The sequence below is a fragment of the Amblyomma maculatum genome, chromosome 4, assembly GCF_055883805.1.
Source record: "Amblyomma maculatum isolate TAMU_Amacu chromosome 4, ASM5588380v1, whole genome shotgun sequence".
Lineage (NCBI taxonomy): Eukaryota > Metazoa > Arthropoda > Arachnida > Ixodida > Ixodidae > Amblyomma > Amblyomma maculatum.
In genome coordinates, this window is record NC_139347.1 from 114,093,605 (window position 1) to 114,108,709 (window position 15,105).

Here is a 15,105-nt window from a genome sequence, read left to right on the forward strand (position 1 = left end):
ACAAATCTAAAACGCTCATCTTTCCTGTGTTTGGAGAACAGAAAGTAGGTTTTCCGGAGTTTAGCAAACATGTGTTACTGCAAAGAATAAGGTTCTCTATAACTTGGCCTCGCGCGTCAGTTTTCTCACTACCCCACAGGGGTGAGTGCCCATTAAAATCGCCTACTACCACGTATGGCTCTGGAAGCTGGCTAAAAAGATGTTCTAAATCATGGAGAGTTATTTTTAGGTGAGGTTGAATATACATGCAACACACAGTAATGGTTTTATATGTAAGTAATGTGGCTGCCACAGCTTCTAATCTGGTGTTTAATTGGTGTTCTCGGGCTGCAATACCGTTTTGCACTATAATGGCCACTCCACCGGAAAGTCTGCTGGCTTGTTGTCGGTCTCGGCGGAAGACTTGATATTTCTTTAGTATTTTTGTGTGCTTGGGACCTAGATTTGTTTCTTGCAAGCAAAGCGCAACAGGTGAGAGTGTGGTTAGGATATCTTTTATGTCGTTTATGTTGGTTAAAAGTCCCCTGCAGTTCCATTGCACTAGGAACACCATCTTACTCTTTTGTGAGTTTAGAAGTAGAGTTATTATTTTTCAGGGCCCGTGATGCGGGCCTTGTCTTTCTTGGATCGTTCCAAGGAGCTTCGCCGTCTGTGTGACGACGAAGGCACATGGCCATCTTGGCTGGATGTGTCCATCACCTCTTCAGAGGAGGCGGACAGTTGTGCCGGAGGCGCGTGTTCATTGTTTTTAGACCCCGCCTCAAGGGCAGAGGTCTTGTGGGCCACCGCCCCTGAGGAACGGGTGGCCTGTTTTTGGGGTGGAGTGGTACTAACCACTTCCACCAGGGGCGCAGAAGGCCCTACCTCAAGCTCACTTTGTGTGGCCTGGGCAGGTGTTGAAGGCCGGTGTGGTGCCTCGCCCCGTCGCACCACTTCGGCGAGATTTGGCTTTGCCGTGAACTGGAATGCTGTGCGTTTTGTCTGGAAGTATTTGGTTCGTGCTTCTTTGTAAGTTATATTCTCAGTTGTTTTGATGGCAATGATTTGCTTTTCATCTTTCCAAGTTGGACAAGCTCTTGAGTAAGCGGGGTGCTCCCCGTCACAGTTTGCACAGTGCGGTGCTGCAGCACAGTTGTCTGCATTATGTTCGCTTGATGCACATTTGGCACATGTGGTACGGCCGCGGCAGCTCTGTGATCCATGACCATACCTCTGACATTTGAAACATCTTCTTGGATTTGGTATATATGGCCTGACATTTACTTTTATGTATCCCACTTCAATTGATTCTGGGAGCGTGCTGCTGTTGAAAGTCAAAACAAGATGTTTGGTGGGGATTTCCTTGTCATCCTTTCGGATCTTGATTCTGTAGACACCTATGACATTTTGGTCAGCAAGTCCTTCTGCCATTTCTTCCTCAGTCAGGGACAAAAAGTCACTTTCTGATATAACACCTCGGACAGTATTGAGAGATCGGTGGGGTGTGATAGAGATGGGTATGTCCCCAAGTGCCACAATATTTTTCAGATTAGAGAACTGATGTTTGGTCCTGACTTCAAGCAAGAGGTCACCATTTGTTAGTTTGGTTACCTTGTAACCGGGGCCTAGGCTTCCTGTGAGACATTTTGATACCGTAAATGGAGAGATTTTTCTAGCTGGGATTTCTGACTGTTCACTATGAACAATGTGGTATTTCGGAAAGGTTTCTTTTTGTTTTTGCACGAACTGGCCTGTTACATCGGTCCGCCCTCTTTTGTTTGGAGGGCGATCATGTGTTGAAGATAGAGAGTCCATGAAAGAGTTTGCTTTTTCGGTAGTTGTGCCAGCCACCCACCACGGAGCCCAACAAGGGGGCGAGACAGGAAACTTGCAACAAGCCCTGCCGACGCCAGCTGTACACCTCTACTATAACCGAATATGGGTAACTCAGGGTAGCTACTCCACACAAGGTTAACCCTTGCCGCCAGGAAAAAAGAAAAAGCAAGAAAGGAGGAGGAGACAGGACAGGGCCAAGAAAAGAGATAGGAAAGTGAAAGATAAGGGGGAGGACAGGAAAAGGCGACTGCCGATTTCCCCCGGGTGGGTCAGCCCGGAGGTGCCGTCTGTGGGAAGCGTGGGCCAAAGTGGTGTGTTGCCTCCGCCGAGGGGCCTTAAGGGTCCAAACACTCGGCATCGGCTCAACCACCAGGATCCCCTTTTCCCCAGACACGGCAATGCCACGCACGGCTAAGCGTGGGTGCTGGGGTCCGTGGTGTCGCACAGTACACGCAAACACCTGCTTTAACAGGTGCCCCCTGCGGGGTGTCATGCTTTGCTGAAAAGAACTGGGCTGATACATCGGTCCGCCTTTTCTTGGAAAGGCGATCAGTTTGTTTAGAGGAAGAAGCCATAAATAATGTATGATGTTCAGCCGCGGCGCCAGCCACCCACCATGGAGCCCAACGAGGGGACGGGGCAGGAATTGGCAGGCAAGTCCTGTCCACGTCAGCTGTACACCGTAACTATAACCTAATATGGCGTAACTCAGGGTAGTCAGCCACACAAGGTTAACCCTCGCCACCTGGAAGTAAGGAAAAACCGGAAGAGAGTAGAGGACAGGAGAGTTGTAGGATAGAAGATAGGAACGTGAAAGATGAAGGGGAGGATAGGAAAAGGCGACTGCCGATTTCCCCCGGGTGGGTCAGCCCGAAGGTGCCGTCTATGGGAAGCGTGGGCCAAAGTGGTGTGTTGCCTCCACCGAGGGGCCTTAAGGGTCCAAACACTCGGCATCGGCTCAACCACCAGGATCCCCTTTTCCCCAGACACGACGATGCCACGCACGGCTAAGCGTGGGTGCTCGGGGTCCGTGGTGTCGCACAAAACACACAAACACCTGCTTTAACAGGTGCCCCCTGCGGGGCGAAAAAGGACAAGCCCCGAATCACGGGGCCAAAAACAACGTAGTCTCTATTTTACTCGTATAGCTTAAGATGGCTTTTGTAATAAACTGGAATTGCAGGGGACTGCTTAATAACTTAAGCGACATAAAAGACATTTTAGCAACATATTCACCTGTGGCCTTATGTCTGCAGGAAACAAACCTGAGTCCTCTACATGTGAATATTCTTAAAAAATACAAAGTCTTCCGCCGTGATCGAGAGCAGGCATGCAGGCTCTCGGGCGGTGTTGCCATCATAGTTAAAAACAATATTGCAGCTCGTGAACATAGGCTCAAAACTCGGCTAGAAGCAGTAGCTGCCACACTTATCACAATTTGCAGTATTTATATAGAGCCACACTTAAAAATAACACTCCATGATATCGAAGACCTTTTCAGCCAACTGCCAGATCCATGCGTAGTAGTTGGCGATTTTAACGCCCACTCTTCTTTCTGGGGCAGTGAAAAAACTGACACGAGGGGCCAAATTTTAGAAGACTTTATTCTGTGCAATAATATCTGCTTACTTAACACCGGAAAACCCACTTACTGCTCCCCGAGCTCCGGTAAAATGAGTTTTATTGATCTATCTTTCTGCTCATCATCGGTTTTTAGCGATTTTAAATGGGATGTCTTAGATAATCCGCATGGAAGTGATCACCTACCTACAACAATCAGTCTAACATCATCACCATCTATAATTCAAACCAAACCAAGATGTTTGAAGCTGCATTTAGCAGACTGGAAGCTTTTTAAAGAGAAAGCTGACTTAGGAAAGCTATTTGCCGAAGATTTTAATGTCGACGAGTTAAATGAAAGATTTACCTCTTGTACTTTAACCGCCGCACGCCAAGCCATCCCTCAATCATCTGGAGTTGTGAGACAGAACTGTAAAGTGTGGTGGACAAAAGACTGCAGGGAGGCAAAGAAAAAACAAAATAAGGCGTGGAGTATATTTCGCAGGTGCCCCACACAAGAAAATCTCCTAATTTTCAAAAAGGCTAGAGCTAAAGCGCGCTATGTACGTCGTACTGCTGAAAAAGCTTCATGGCAGCATTACATCTCTTCTATAAACAGTCATAAAACATCCAAGGATATGTGGGCACAAGTAAATAAATTAAATGGCAAGTACTCCCCGTTTACAGTTCCTCTCCTTACAGACCCAAATACCCAGACAAGCATTCAAGAGCAAGCGGACATTTTAGGTGAACATTTTTTCATGGTATCTAGCTCATCACATTATTCAGAATCATTTTTAAAGTATAAAAGCCAAGCAGAAAGACAGAAATTACCTACTACTGGCAGCGTTCACGAATCATACAACAGTCCCCTTACACTACAAGAAATAAACACAGTTCTCTCTTCCGGCAAACGCACAGCACCAGGCCCAGATGAAATACACTATCAAATGCTAGCCCATCTTTCTGAATCCTCAGTTGAAGCACTCTTAAAATTTTTTAACAAGGTATGGATGTCAGGAGAAATACCGCAGGCCTGGAAGAAAGCCATTATTGTTCCGTTACTGAAACATGGAAAGCCACCAACATCCCCAAGCAGTTATAGGCCCATAGCACTAACGAGTTGTATTGCTAAATCATTTGAAAGTGTTCTAAATATCAGGCTCATGTTTACACTTGAATCTCGCAAACTTCTCGACACCCGCCAATGTGGATTTAGAAAAGGATGTTCGACAACTGATCATCTTGTGCGCTTGGAAAATACGGTACGAGAAGCATTTATACGCAGACAACACTGCCTTGCCGTATTTTTTGATTTAGAAAAAGCTTATGACACGACGTGGAGGTATGGAATCCTACGTGACCTGGGAGACCTTGGCATCCGCGGCAGAATGTTAAAATGCTTGAAAGAGTTTTTGTCCGACCGTTCTTTCCAAGTTCGTCTCGGTGCTACTCTGTCAAAACGTTTCACTCAGGAGAATGGTGTCCCTCAGGGGTGCATCTTGAGTACCACGCTGTTTGTAGTAAAAATGAACTCCATAGTAAAAATAATCCCAACGACTATCATGCATTCAGTCTATGTCGATGACCTACAAATAGCATGTACATCCTCTAATGTATCAACGTGTGAGAGACAAATTCAATTAACAGTGAATAAACTAGCGACATGGGCAGATAGAAATGGTTTTAGGTTCTCTGCACAGAAATCAATAGCCGTTTTATTCTCACTTAGACGAGGTTTGCAAGTGGACCCTACAGTTTACCTCAATGACATTGCTCTCCCAGTAAAACACGAACATAATTTTCTAGGCATTACTTTCGACAGAAAGCTTACTTTCCTCCCCCACAAAAACACCCTTAAAAAGAAAGCCTCCCAATCTTTAAATATACTTAAAGTGCTGTCACGTAAACGCTGGGGATCTGACAGGACATGCCTTCTGCAGATTTATCGTTCAGTTGTACGTTCGAGCTTGGACTACGGTTGCATAGTCTACGGTTCCGCAAGACCCTCATACCTAAAACGACTAGACCCAGTCCACAACCTAGGTCTGCGTCTTTCGACTGGGGCATACAGGACGTCGCCTGTGCGAAGTCTGTATGTAGAAACCAACGAACCATCTCTTGAGGACAGAAGAACCATGCTAACTTGTTCATACATTCTTAAGATCCGTTCGCTACCAACACACCTCTGCTACCCCATAGTAACAAAGTGCCCGTCCAGAACCCTGTTCAACAACAAACCGCAAGCAGTCAGACCCCTCCTCCTCCGCTTCGAACAGATGTGCGAAGAAATAAAAATACTCGATACACTCCCCGACATTGCACAATGCCCTGATCCATTACCCCCTTGGTATAAATTTCCCTGTGTATGCGACCTTACTTTAACACAGTTTGACAAACAACAAACTCCACACGAACACATATTACAAGAATTCCTGACATTAGAGGAAAAATACAAAGACCACAATACATTTTATACCGATGGTTCTAAAGCGACCTCATATGTTGGTAGTGGTGTCGTAGAAAACAATCGCCAGAAAACAGTTAGGTTGCCCAATTGTGCATCAGTGTTCACTGCAGAAAGTTATGCCATATCCATTGCTGTGGAAAAAATAATAAAATGCAATATTGAAAAGAGTATAATCTACACTGACTCCCTCAGCTTAATCAAAGCATTACACTCTAAAAATGCAACAGAACCTTTAGTGGGAAAAATAATACATTGTATAACATCAGCCGAAACACGAGGTTACAAAATTAAATTCTGCTGGGTACCTAGCCATGTCGGAATCGTAGGTAACGAGAGAGCTGACGAATGTGCAGCAGCTGCCCACAAAGCAAAGATAGAAAAAGTAAATGTACCACGCAAAGATGTTTTGAAATTCATACAAAAAAAGCTCAGGGAAAAATGGCAAGCCTCATGGAAAAATGAAATAAACAACAAACTACACGTCGTGAAACCAGTTGTCAAAGAATGGAAGTCATGCAGTCACCAGAAACGCTTCATGGAGGTAATATTATGCCGCCTTCGAATAGGACACACGCATCTTACTCATAGTTTCATTCTCAAAAAAGAAGATGAACCCATATGTGAAGACTGTGGACATGGACTGACGATAAACCACATTTTAATTTCATGTAAAAAACTCGAAAAGCTACGGAAAAAGCATTTCACTCAATTTTACACTGAACAGATACCATTCCATCCATCACTTCTCCTAGGAGAGAATGCAATTGTAGACATTTCATGTGTTTTTAGTTTCTTAGAAGAAACATCTTTCCTGAACAAGCTATGATATCTTAACACTTTATTCCTTCTCAAACATAATATACCTTGTGCTTGGCGCATGATAGCCTGAGTTGCTTATGCGCCATAAAACACAACACAACTTCTCGCTTTCTCCAATGATGCTTAGTCTAGAGAAGCCTTTGGGTCTTTGCTTCGGCGTTGCGAATCAGGTAATTGGTTTCTGTTATCCATTTGTTGCTAGATATCGATGTTGGGAATTGACCAAGTAAAAGTAAGTTCATGCCAATCTGTTGGAATAGCCTCGTAAGTGGTTGGTTTGGTTATATAAGTTCTGCAGGTCTTGTTAGCAGTGTTTTTTGGCGTTACCAGTCGCAGCAACTCCTGACATAGTGCGTGGCAGCAGATAGACGAGGCGAATATAGGCCAATATAATATAGCTTGATTGCAATCGAGAGTACAAATAAAGCTGAGGTGCTCAGCTGTGGGCTCATTATGAAAGGCCTGTAGGATTTCATAGAGAAGGCAAACAGGGACAAGTAGGTAGGTAGTAGGTAGTCTTGGGTGTGAATGCCATTATAAAACACAAAGGAGGCTAATCCACATTTGTACACATCTCACACACCTTTCTTACTCCTCGGACAAGAAAAACCTACATGTGAGACATGCAACAAACAACTGACAGTAAACCACTATTATGCACAAAATATGAGGAAATCGGGAGGAATCATTTTTAGGTTTTCTATAATAAATACATTCTATTTCATCCAAGTCTTTTTCTAGGAGAGGATGCTATTGTCGAAATGTCTTCTACTTTTGATTTTTTTAAAGAAGTAAAGCTAATAAACAAACTCAGAGTTATTTTAACAAGAACTGCTTTACCTTGAGTTTGGCGCATGATGGCCTTAGTTGCCCCTATGTGCCATAAAACCCATCACAACATGCTAATCCACATTTGAACACTGGGGGGCAAGGACGACTTTGCTCTAGCTCGAAATCTGAGCACAGAGTTTGCACTAAGTCAGTGCTGCTTATGGGCCCTAAAACGGCATCATTTTGTCTTCTTCAAGCACTTTTGGACGAGGGATTGTGATAAGCAGTAGTACCAGGTGTGGTATGGCCAAAATAGGTCTTCCCAGCAACTCTTAGAGCAGAAATAGAAACGTTTTATAGCATAAATATTGGCTTTTTGAAAAAACTTCAGAGCATGTGGTCAATGTAAATCTTCAATAAGTCGTAGGGCCTTTGCTACCCTTCTTGACAGCAGAAATGGTGCTTGCTTACAAATAGGCCTGCTGTACAGACAGTAAACAGCACGTGAGCACGCAGTTGAAAGTCTTGTTTACACCTGCTAGTCGCGAAGGGTGTGTGACCGAGGAGCCGCTCGACTCAACTGATGTTCACAAGGCAACCCCTGAGTCGCTTTCCCGAATTGCGCTCATTCCGAACGAAACTTGCTAATCTTGAATGTTCACCAACAACCAGAAGCCGGATATAAACCTAACTTCCATTCATGCCAACTGCGTCGCTGATTGGTTACCGATTTGGGACCAGCGTCACAAGGCTTGAAAAATGAGTAGAGCTTCAATGGCTACGACTGCTGCCTTTTGATCAGTGCGACCATGCCTGACTCCCACGGGTTAGCCTGAAGCTAAGAAAACCGAAACTATTCCACTGAGCTGTACTTCGGAAATGGGGTGACATGCCCACATAGTACGCATGAAGTGCATGTGCACCACTATTCCATTAAATTCAGATTTGGGAGGACTATTTCAGTGATTTTTGAATGTGCAAGTCGTACCTCTGTGTTGTACCACATCCAAATTATAAACTCTGCAAGCCCGCCTATTTCCAAATTAATGAGCGTCTGATACCATAGCATGGGCCAGGACCACCATGGTTCCTATCCTGAACTAATGGTTGAATTGTGTTGTGTTGGGTTTAGTGGCGCATAAGCAACTTAGGCTATCATGCGCCAATTTCATGGTTAAGAGTGTTGTATTTATGTAATTTAAACTTACATTCTGTTTAGGACGTTTGCTTCTATTAAAAACCTGAAAACACAGGGCAAATCAACAAGCGCATTTTCACCTAAAAGCAAAGCTGGATGAAGAGGAATGTGTTGTTTGTAAAACTGTGTAAAATGTTTTTTCCTCAGTTGTTCAAGTTCTCTGCATGAGATTAAAATGTGGATGACTGTTAGCTCGTGTCTGCATGAATCACACAGGGGCTTATCCCGTTTAGTTAAAATGAAACTATGTGTTAAATGTGTGTGTCCTATGCGAAGACGGCATAGAGCCACTTCTTTGGAACGTTCAAGGTGGGTGCTCGATTTCCACTCTTCTATTACAGGCTTTATGAGGTGTAGTTTGTAATTTGTTTCAGTGTTCCAAGTGGACTGCCATTTTTGTATCAGTCTACTCTGTACCAATTTCATGCAGTCTTGAGATGGTATCTGCACTTCTTCTATTTTCTTGTTTCGAGCTTTGGCAGCGCACATATCTGCTTTTTCATTACCTCGGATTCCTACATGACTGGGTACCCAGCAAATTTTTATGCTTCGTCCTTCATCTGTAAGTGTTGCTATGCTGTGTATGATGTTTCCAAGTATTGGTATAACTGCATTTCTTGTGTGAAGGGCTGTGACTACACTTAGGGAATCTGTGTAGATAATACTTCTCCTGAGGTTTTCTTTCATTATTTTCTCTATGGCAACAAAGACAGCATAGCATTCAGCAGTAAAGATGGACGCGCACTGTGGAAGTCTCATTATTTCCTCCCATTCGCCTTGAACAACTGCGCTTCCGACATAATGATCTGTTTTCGAGCCATCCGTGTAAAAGTCTGTGAAGTTACTGTATTTTTCTTTCAGCTGAAGGAATTCTTGTATGAAGTGCTCTTGTGGGGTTATTGTTTTTTGGAACTGTGTAAGAGAGAGGTCGCAAACAGCAGGGACCAGGTACCAAGGAGGCAGAGGGTTAGGTCTTTTGGCAATGCTAGGTAAACAATCCAGTAGCTCAACCTCTTGACACATTTGCTCAAATCTTAGGAGCAGTGGTCTCACTGCATTGGGTTTGTTGGTGAATAGTGTTCTAGAAGGGCATTTAGTTACTAGAGAATAGCAGATATGCTTTGGCAGAGATCCGATTTTAAATATATAGGCACATGTAAGTGAAGTTCTTCTGATTTCAAGAGGAGGTTCATTTGTTTCCACAAGCAGACTGGATATAGGAGAAGTTCGGTATGCTCCACATGAGAGTCGAAGTCCTGTGTTATGTACCGGGTCTAGTTTTTTTAAATATGATGATCTAGCTGACCCGTACACTATGCAGCCATAGTCTAAGGTGGAGCGTACGACAGATCTGTAAATGTGTTTAAGGCATGTCCTGTCAGCGCCCCAGTGTTTACGGGAAAGAACTTTTAGTATGTTTAGAGATTTGGAAGCCTTTTTCTTCAGGACATTTATATGAGGAAGAAAGGTGAGTTTTTTGTCAAAAGTTACGCCTAGAAATTTGTGTTCGTTTTTCACCGGTAATTTCGTTTTGTTCAGGTGTAGTGCAGGATCTGTTTGTAAGCCTCGTTTGAGAGAGAATAGGAGAGCCACTGTTTTTTGAGGAGAAAACTGAAATCCGTTTGTGTCTGCCCATGCTGCTAGTTTATTTATGGTCAACTGCACCTGTCTCTCACATGTAGATACGTTAGAGGATGTGTATGCAATCTGTAGATCGTCAACATAAGCTGAATACATTACGGATTTCGGGATAACTGTGCTTATGGAATTCATTTTTACTATAAAGAGAGTTGTGCTTAAGACGCATCCCTGTGGTACGCCATTCTCCTGTACAAAGTTCTTTGAAAAGGTTGAGCCCAAACGCACACGGAATGAGCGATTTGACAAGAAGTCCTTTAGACAGTTTAATATCCTACCACGTATGCCTAAATATGCTAGGTCACGGAGGATGCCAAACCTCCATGTAGTATCATACGCCTTTTCCATATCAAAGAAGACGGCAAGGCAGTGCTGTTTGTGAATAAATGCTTCACGAACAGTGTTTTCAAGGCGGACTAGATGGTCCGTGGTAGAACATGCTGTTTTGAACCCACATTGGTGTATGTCTAGAAGTTCTTGGGAATGAAGGACAAAGGCTAATCTGGTATTAAGAACACTTTCAAAAGACTTTGCTAGGCAACTTATGAGAGCTATGGGTCTATAACTGCTGGGGGCCGTTGGTGGCTTTCCTGGTTTCAGGAAAGGCACAATAATAGCTTTTTTCCAGGCCTCAGGAATACTCCCGGATACCCATACTTTGTTGAAAAATTTCAGAAGTGCTTCTAATGCAGGTGTAGAAAGATGTGCAAGCATCTGATAGTGAATTTGATCTGGGCCAGGTGCAGTCTTCTTGCCGGCAGATAGAACAGTGTTTATTTCTTGTAGTGTTATTAACTTGTTATATGTTTCATTAGTACTTCCACTTGTTGGCAGTTTTTGTTTTTCGGCCTTGTTTTTGCATGTTATAAAAGATTTTGGGTAGTGTAGTGAGCTTGAAATTGCAGAAAAATGATCGCCTAGAATATCTGCCTGTTCCTGTAAGTTTGTTTGGGTGCCAGGAGATGTTAGAAAGGGGACTGTGTACGGGGAGAAGTTGCCATCCAGTTTGTGAACAAGCTCCCACATTTTTTTTGATGTGATTGAGCTATTTATTGATGATATGTATTTTTGCCAAGAAGCCTTCTCAGCGTTTCGGCGGATGTACCGTGCCCTAGCTTTCGCCTGTTTGAATTTTACGAGGTTTTCGTTTGTAGGGTACCTGCGAAAGGTTCCCCAAGCTTTGTTTTGTTTCTTCTTTGCATCTCTGCACTCCTGAGAATACCAGACTGCGATTTTTCAGTATCACTCCTGAAGACTGTGGTATAGCTACAAGTGCTGCGTCAATGATGCAGGCCGTAAATTTTTCATTTATCTCGTCAACACTGAGTTTTTCGGAAAAGACCTTTTCCAGGCTGGCTTCAGACTGGAATAGAGCCCAGTTCGCAAGGTGCAGCTTCCACCGCTTGGGTTTGTTTAGAGTGATGGAGGGTGAGGGTGTTAGGCTGATAATGACAGGCAAATGATCACTTCCTAGAGGATTGTCAAAGACGTCCCATTTAAAATCAGTAAAAATTGATGGGGAGCTAAATGATAAATCTAAAACGCTCATTTTCCCCATGCTTGGGGAGCAGTATGTATGCTTTCCTGTATTTAGCAGGCAGACATCATTGTATAATATAAAATCCTCTAATATACGACCTCTAGTGTCTGTCTGATCGCTTCTCCAAAAAGTGGAGTGCGCATTAAAATCTCCAACAACCAGATATGGTTCTGGCAGTTGTTCTAAAAGCTCTTCCAGATCATGAAGGGTTACAGTTAGGTGCGGTTGGAGATATAGTGAGCATATAGTTATTGTTTTATAATGAATGATAGAGACAGCAACAGCTTCGATCTTGGTTTTGAGGCTAATTTCACGTGTTGCTACTCCATTCTGCACTACAATAGCGACACCTCCAGATAACCTATTTGCTTCTTTTCGGTCGCAGCGAAAAACGTTGTGTCCTTTTAAAATGTTTTGGTGTGGTCCTAAGTTAGTTTCCTGTAGGCAAAGGGCTACAGGAGAAAATGAATGTAAAATGTCTTTTATATCGTTGTAGTTGTTTATGAGACCTCGGCAGTTCCAGTGTATGAGGAACGCCATTTTTTTTTTTTTTGGAATGTACCTGAATTTAGGTTTCAGGTTTTTCTGGTCCTGTTATACGAGTTTTTTCTCTCCGTTTTCTTTCTAGATAGTTATGCCGCCGCTGCAGCGTGGACGAGGAAGGGGTTGTGTCCATTGCCTCAGGGGCTTTGGACGTTTGGGGAGAGTTAGGAGTGTTGGTTGCAGGCTTCCCTTCTGGGGGAGAAGCCTTTTGGGCTGTTGGCTCTGGGGCCAGTGTGCCCTGTTTCTGCGATGGCAGGGCAGCTTTCGCTGCTTCTGCCTGGGGCAAGGATGGCCCTGCCTGAGGCTTACCCTCGGCGGAGACCAAATCCTGTTGTGGTGTGCTGCCCCCATGCTCCACCACATTGGAATAGTTCGGTTTGGCTGTGAACAAAAAAGTGCCCTGTTTAACAAGATATCGCTGTCGTGCCTCTTTAAACGTTATGTTTTCCTTGACTTTTATGGTAATGATGTCCTTCTCCTTCTTCCAAGAAGGACATGACCGTGAGTACGCGGCGTGTTCACCTGCACAGTTTGCGCAGTGTGGCGCAGCTTCACACTCGTCAGGTTTATGTTCATTTGAGGCACATTTTGCACATGTTTGTCGGCCACGGCAGCTCTGGGAGCCATGACCGAATCTTTGGCAGTTGAAACAACGTCTAAGGTTTGGAATGTAGGGCCGGATGTCTACTTTGATGTAACCGACTTCAATGGATTCAGGGAGTTTGCTGGAGCTGAAAGTCAGAACTATGTGCTTTGTTGGTATTTCTTGGTTGTTCTTCCGGATTTTGATCCTGTGTACACCGATTACATTTTGCTCAGAAAGACCTTCTAGAAGTTCTTCTTTGGTGAGTGACAGGAAGTCATTCTCTGATATCACGCCTTGGACTGTGTTCAAGGATCTGTGAGCACTGACCGTTATTGGGATATCCCCAAATGTAGTAAGTTGTTGAAGGTTGCTGTACTCGAGTTTGCTTTGCAGCTCAAGCAGGAGATCCCCGCTAGCCAGTTTACTAACTTTGTATCCTGGGCCTAGTATGGTTGTGAGAGACCTAGATACTGCAAAGGGGGATATTAGCCGAGCTTGTTTGGCAGGGCTTTCACTGTGGATCACATGATATTTAGGGAAAGTGTCATGCTTTGCTGAAAAGAACTGGGCTGATACATCGGTCCGCCTTTTCTTGGAAAGGCGATCAGTTTGTTTGGAGGAAGAAGCCATAAATAATGTATGATGTTCGGCCGCGGCGCCAGCCACCCACCATGGAGCCCAACGAGGGGACGGGGCAGGAATTGGCAGGCAAGTCCTGTCCACGTCAGCTGTACACTGTAACTATAACCTAATATGGCGTAACTCAGGGTAGTCAGCCACACAAGGTTAACCCTCGCCACCTGGAAGTAAGGAAAAACCGGAAGAGAGTAGAGGACAGGAGAGTTGTAGGATAGAAGATAGGAACGTGAAAGATGAAGGGGAGGATAGGAAAAGGCGACTGCCGATTTCCCCCGGGTGGGTCAGCCCGAAGGTGCCGTCTATGGGAAGCGTGGGCCAAAGTGGTGTGTTGCCTCCGCCGAGGGGCCTCAAAGGTCCAAACACTCGGCATCGGCTCAACCACCAGGATCCCCTTTTCCCCAGACACGGCGATGCCACGCACGGCTAAGCGTGGGTGCTCGGGGTCCGTGGTGTCGCACAAAACACACAAACACCTGCTTTAACAGGTGCCCCCTGCGGGGAATAGTTGAATTAACGAGACCTTACAAAACATCCATAGAAATAAAGCAGTTGCCGCAAAATTACCACATGTGAGATGGCTGACTAAAGATGTCTATTTCAGCCACGTCTACATGGTGCAATGTGATCGTAGCGTACATTCCACTATGTTCTTAAGGCTGGTTCCACAAGTGCAGCATCTCGATGCTGCCAAAGCATTGCTATTGTGCCTAGGTACTAGCACTGCCACACATCGATTTCACAAAAAAAGAGCAACTGGTGTGACCATTGTGAAATGCTGCAACCAGTGAATAGAGTTTGAAATCTCAATGGTTGGCCACCCCAAGTGAAGACAAATAAAAAGTTCCATAATTTCCAAATATGCACATCAGTCAGATACCTAGAATAAGTGTGGCTAGAATGGAATAGCAATTGTTGTCGCAAGCAATTTCAAATGTTTGGACACCCCTAGAAACTGCGCCATGTGGGGAAAAAAAGAAAGCATCGTGCTTGCGTGGGCTTTTTGGATCAATTTTACGTAGCCCAGACAATAATTATCAAGGTGCTCTTTTTCTGGCATGCATGTGGTTAGGCTCGGCATTCGATAGAGAATGGCTAACATAGATGATCCTTTCTCCAAGCCCATCGCTTTTTGTACAAAGATGGCGCCAGGGCTATGTTGCTTCTCTTTTTTGTCTTGTAATTTTTGTCAAAGTACCAGAGGATTAGAGGGGACTTCCTTCCCAATTAAATAACATCTGCTTTTGTCAAGCTGGGTCAAAGTTTTTGCATGGCCAAGAAATCTGCTCACAGCTTTCATCTCACTAAGCTCCAGGAACAGGGTAATAAGTCTGTCTTTCTTGGTCAGGGCATATGCCATCTTTGTGTATTATGTGCCCAATGAGCGTGCACGTGGCACTCCTTAGGCTGCAGAGTCAGTCCTGCTAACCTGATTGCACCCAACACTTTCTCAGTCTCTTCAAGTATTCCTCAAAAGCTTGTTGCAAAGACTACACTGTCGATAAGACAAGACAGGTTTGTCCCCCCTG

At 44.3% G+C, this 15,105-nt stretch overlaps 1 protein-coding gene across 1 annotated transcript; it reads right to left on the reverse strand.

Moving 5' to 3' along the window:
- Positions 1 to 585: 585 nt before the first annotated feature.
- Positions 586 to 2,295, reverse strand: LOC146191982 (uncharacterized). The gene has a single exon (XM_084600415.1). The coding sequence runs from the start codon at positions 1,792 to 1,794 to the stop codon at positions 586 to 588; it is 1,209 nt and encodes a 402-aa protein (XP_084456541.1). The 5' UTR covers positions 1,795 to 2,295.
- Between the last annotated feature and the right edge of the window lie 12,810 nt (positions 2,296 to 15,105).